General features: G+C 27.7%; 1 protein-coding gene across 1 annotated transcript; it reads left to right on the top strand.

The window, feature by feature from the left end:
* The first annotated feature begins 1,140 nt into the window (after positions 1-1,140).
* Positions 1,141-2,625, top strand: LOC108690629. The gene is made up of 4 exons (XM_018198018.1): positions 1,141-1,155; positions 1,408-2,169; positions 2,363-2,449; positions 2,521-2,625. Exons 1-4 carry the CDS (start codon positions 1,141-1,143, stop codon positions 2,623-2,625), a joined length of 969 nt encoding a protein of 322 aa, XP_018053507.1.
* Positions 2,626-5,867: the final 3,242 nt, after the last annotated feature.

Genomic DNA, 5,867 nt, shown 5'->3' with positions numbered 1-5,867 from the left:
AGCAAAATAATCATACGTAATGATCATACGACAATGAAGGCATAGGTTTGTTTGGATTATATGTTCTAGTACTCTGGAACCATTTTCTAACACTGTCGAATAACACTCCCATTCTCTGAGCAAGTGTTTCCAATTTATTTCTTTTCGGGTATGGAGTTTCCTCAAACACCTTTACTAACTCGTTCCGCTGATCATCCATGAATATCCTTCTGCTGTTCCACATTTCATTCAGCGGCATTTCTGTTTCACTTGTGTGATCGAATTCAGAACCCATTTTTTCCTAAAATAAGAGCATATTAAAAATAGTAACAGAAATTATTCTAGTATATACAATAAGAATATTATTTTAGACCGTACATGTATATATATATATATATACCATATTTGTAGTCATTTGGATTGCGTGCCGAAAATTTTAGAGGACTTGAAAGCACTGCTAAATTCCTAAATTTCACAATTAAATTTTGATGTTTAAAAAGTATCTAATAAAGTCATCATAATATGTTCAAAATAATTGATTCAAAAACTTCAATATATGGATCTATAATACTAATAATAATAAGTCATTTTAATAAAAATTGCAGTGTTTATATTCCATATAGTATATAATGATTGAAGGGCTTACTGTAACAGTGAATTAATCTACATTTAAAAAAAGAACCTTATTTGAGAACAAATAGTAAAGCTTGCAATTCATATATTTCCAGTAACGCAAGTCCAGGTTAGCCCATTATTGCAATAAGTAATAACTTTCAGTTTATTGAGTTATATGTTGTAAGAATTACATATCATTTGTATTCTAATCTATTCCAAGAGTAGTAAGAGCCGATCGAAAACGCCATGGTTACTTTACAGCTAACAAATAGTTTCTTTAGTTTTGTTTGTTTGCAGTATTTGCTCGCAGTTCCAAATTTAAATTCATCGAGTATAGATCAAAAACTATATCATTTCATTCTTCTTAGGAAGAAACCAACTTAAAACTTATATACTTAAAAACAAAAAACATTCACAATCGCATCTACTTTAATACTAAAGTGCATATGATTAATGCTGTATATCTGATATAAAATGTTATGATCCACTATAAATTTTTATAATCGTGTTAGAAATGTTAAGGATAATCGCGAAAATCAAAATGCGATGGCACAAAAGATGGTTGTGTTATGCAACAGATTTTCGTTCTTTAATGTACCCCTGTTTCATCTGTAGTCGAATTCTGGGAATATTTCCGTACAAGTTCAACATTTCGACTTTCGAGTTTTCGAAATCGTATTATATCCTATCAACCATTATTATCTGTATTTTGTGTGTTATAAACCTTGTATTCATTGACAATATTATTAAATCAAAACTAAATAGAAATCTGATTTGGATTATTCACGCTGTTATATACTATGTTCTCACCAGTTTTATAGTGATTATCACACATTTTCTGAGTGGTCCGCGAATGCGCCTGCTACAGACAATAATGGAGGTTTCTTCGAAAAGATTTCGAAATTACACTCGAAATCGTATCAAAAACTGTCCAGATTGATCCACGTTAAGGATATATTGAGTAATATCATTAGAGTTGTGCAATTAACTATAATTTTGTCTAAACTGGAGTTAGAAGACAAGTTTTTCACTATCCTGATTGAAATATCTACAATATATTTTGGCCTGTCGGTATTACAAATAATTATGTTATATATAAATTGTGTTTGTATATTAAAAGCATGTTTTAAGAGAATCGATGACAATCTGGTTCATATGCAAAAGATTGTAATAAATGATATGAAGCCACGTGTCTCCAATGTAATATGCCACACGCAGAGAAATCAATTTTTGCTAATAGAACTTAGAATTTTGAAAAAGCAACATCTAATGATTTGCAACGCGGTACAAATGCTGAATATAATCTTCAATCTGCAACTCCTTGCTGCTTTAGTCATGTCTTTTTTAATTGTCACCTTCGAATTGTATTCCTACACAATACGTTGGCAAAATGGAATACTTATCGGATTGGATTGGCACTTTTTTGATGTGCTTGTAACATCTCTGACATATAATATTTTTCAAATAGTATTAATTGTGTGGGCCTGCGAGACGGGTAAGAATCAAGCCCAAAATATCGGTACTACCATTCACGATTTACTTAATAGTACCAATGATAAGAAAATCAAATATGAGGTAGTTACATTATGATGTTATCTATACAATTTTTTGTAATTATGTTAATGCTAACACAATCTTTTTATACATCAAATCTACTGAAATCTATATATTTTTTTCAATTTTATGTATTTTTTCTTGTATTTCTTGTATTTTTTCTTGTAATTATTTTTTTCTAACGTTTAACTATCATATCTTTCTAACATTGCAGTTGCAACTATTTTCTTTACAATTGTTACACCGTAAAAATATATTTTCGATGAAAGGTTTGACTATAGATGCGACGCTTCTTGCAGTAGTAAGTAATCAATTATGCTATAAAAATATTAAAATATCTACTATATTATATAAATTTTTGTTTTACTTTAGATAGTGGGGAATATTACTACGTACTTGCTAATCTTCATACAATTTTTAAACATGTCACATTCTTGCGACAGAGAAGCAGCAATTAATGTTACACAAACTAATTAGAAGTATACATAAAGTGATAAAAAATGTTTTTAAATATATGAAATATTCTGTTTTGTCATTGTTAATAAAATGTAATATGCAATGTTTTATATTTTTATAGAAATTTTTCGTTAATATGTTATGTTCATATATGTAATTGATTCAAAAATTTCAATAAATGGCTCTACAATATGTAATAATCATTTTAGTAATAATTTAGTATCCTATTATAAATTGATCAGTACTAATGAACGATATCTTAAAGTTATTATTTATATGAATATGGCAATTTCTTTCTATGAACACACATAAAGGCTTACTAACAGAGATGCAAACCAATATTTTAAAGAAATCTGAGATAAATATCAGGTCATACATGCATTTTCAATCGCACGTTCGATTGTAGGTTAATCCATTAATGCGATGAGCATTAATAGACTAATCATTTGAGTTTATTGAATCATATGTTATAAAAATTATCATTTGTATTAATCTATCCCAAGAGTGATTAGTGTCGATCGAAGAACACTACTTCACGATTAACAAACGATTTTGTTTCTTTGCTGCATACATTGCTCGCAGTTTTAATTAAATTTTTAAATTTAAATTCATCGAGTATAGATAAGATGCAAAAACCGTATTAATGCATATATTTCTTATTAAAAGCCCAACTTAAAAATTACTTGGAAAAAGAAGTTTTCCTAACCGCATCTAATAGCATTTTAATGCTAAAATATATGCATTAATAATATTGTATATTTTTCAAATTGTTACGTTTTCCTATAAATTTTTCTAATCGTGTTCGATTCGAAAGATGAAGGACAATCGCGAAAAACAAAATGTCGAAAAGATGGTGCTTGTATAATGCAATGGACTTTCAATCTTTAATGTATCCTAGTTTCACTTGGAGTCGCATTCTCGGACTATTTCCGTACAAGCTCAATGCTTCGACTTTCGAAGTTTCGAAACCGTACTTATATATTTATTCTGTCAACAGTAGTTATCTGCGTGTGCGGTGTTACGAATTTTGCACTTATTTATAGTATTATTAAATCAAAAATAGATTTTGGAGATGTAATTTGGAATATTCACATTGTTATATACTATTTTCTCACCAGTTTTATAATGATCATCACGCATTTCCTAAGTAGTCCGCGAATGCGCTTGCTACAAACAATAATGGAGATCTCTTTGAAATTATCCTCGAAGTCGTATCAAAAACTGTCCAGATCGATCCATGTTAAGGATATATTGAGTAATGTCGTCAAAATTATGCAATTAAGCATAAAAATGTCCAAACTATTGAAGGCTCAAGATAATTTTTTCGCTATTCTGTTTGGGCTATTTACAATGTACTTTGCCTTGTATTCATATATAAAGTATTTATATATATAAAGTATATTTAAATTGTTAGAAAATCTCGCGTCTGAATCGTTATGTGTAATGAGATATAAAAAATAATCTTCTAAATCACGTATCTTGTATCAGAGTCGTGATTTTTCAAAGAAAAGATAAGTTTCTTGAAATAGATGATAGGAATAACTGCGGTAATATAAGTTCATATGTTCATTCAAGATAATTATATTAAATGGACAATATAAGAATATTCACGTAGCAGTTTTATGTTCAGTCAATGCAGTCGTTCTGTCATAATCATAATTATATAATTTGTTTTTATATTACAATACAAAGCAAAGTTTAATATTTTTAGACATAATTGTCAATCTTTAATGTTGTTAGACTTTTTTATTAGCATCTATAAGATCAATATATCTAATAGAAATACCAGTCATTGAAGCAGAAATAGAATTAAAAGAACACATACAAAAATTATTGTTGGATAGCATTTTTCACTATAATGGGCTAGAAGTAACAGAAAAATCTATCTCTATTATCAAGAATAAACTACATAATTTTGAAATAATTGAAGATGACGAAGAAGCATAAAATGAAGATAATTTAAATTCTCATCCTCAATTTTCAAATGATGACGCAGACTTTGACAGTTCTTATAAAAGATGAGCTGTTAAGTATTGATGAAATTAGGATATTAATGAAAAAAATAACAATAAAAGGAATCGTCCGCTAAAATCAGTGCAAAATAAATTTAGAGAAGTTTCATCTGAACGTCAATTAAGACGATGGGAAGAACAATTATATTCAAGTAGAAATTGTATAGAAAAATTATCTTGCATCTTCAAATTTACACATGATAAATTTACAGCTGTTGAATCAGATTTATAGTTCACGATATCGATTTACAAAGATAGCCATTACAAGCTCTCAAGAAGAAATAGAAAATTTAAATTCTATATTCTCACAGTTGGGTATTAAGATTCAAAAAGTCTTACCGAATTGTTTCGAGAAAAATTACGAAATTTGTAACTAGAAGAACAATAGAAAATTCTATTAATTTGTAAAATACAGCTGATGATTTTCTGAAAACAGTGAACTCACTCATCGAACAGTTTAGATCTGAAAATGTTTTTAATTCTGATCAAAGTGATTTCCAATTGGAAATTCATTCTGAAAGATCATTGTCTAATCAAGGAATAAAGAAAGTAGAATGTTGTGCAATCTGGTATATCATCAACAACATATTCATACAACCAATAATATCATATAATGGAAATTTGTTGTCACCATTGTTTATTGTATTAAAAGAAATTAATGATATATTTGGACCAAGAGTACAAGAAATTTTATTTACACCAATAAATGTTATTGTAAAAGCATCTAAATCTGGTAAAATGACTTCAGGTAATTAAATAATTTCCTTTCACAACAGATTTTTAGATACTGTTTTATTTTAAAAAGTAAATATAAATTTGCATAAACGAAATAATAAAATTATAATCTCTATATCATTTCTATGATATATTTTATATTTTATTTAAGAATCTCATAACAGTCGTAAAATAGTTATTAATTTAACATTTATATTTCTTACAGATTATTTTAAAATAGTGATTAGAAGAAGCTTGTTTTCTAAACATTCTAATAGCGTTCTTCTTATCGATTCATTTGGACTGGACATTGTCCCAATATTATTTCAGATTTAACACCTGTAGGAAAATATATTACTACTATAATTATACCGAAAGACATTACAGGAAAAATACAACCATTAGATGTTTACGGATTTATAATTTAGAAAAATTTGTTAAAAGGTTTTCAAATATTGTTTTACTATTGGAAAATAATATAAATTTACATGAAAGAAATAATATAATAAAATTACAATCTCTGATACATAATCAATT

This window comes from Atta colombica, unplaced genomic scaffold (assembly GCF_001594045.1).
Source record: "Atta colombica isolate Treedump-2 unplaced genomic scaffold, Acol1.0 scaffold34, whole genome shotgun sequence".
In the NCBI taxonomy this organism is placed as follows: Eukaryota; Metazoa; Arthropoda; class Insecta; order Hymenoptera; family Formicidae; genus Atta; species Atta colombica.
This window is presented reverse-complemented; position numbering and strand designations above follow the sequence as displayed.

What these genes read in the sequence shown, in the direction of transcription:
- LOC108690629 (XM_018198018.1), top strand. An exon ending in ATAAGAAAATCAAATATGAG is followed by an intron (nt 2,170 to 2,362) that starts GTAGTTACATTA and finishes CTAACATTGCAG; the next exon opens with TTGCAACTATTTTCTTTACA. An exon ending in ATGCGACGCTTCTTGCAGTA is followed by an intron (nt 2,450 to 2,520) that starts GTAAGTAATCAA and finishes GTTTTACTTTAG; the next exon opens with ATAGTGGGGAATATTACTAC.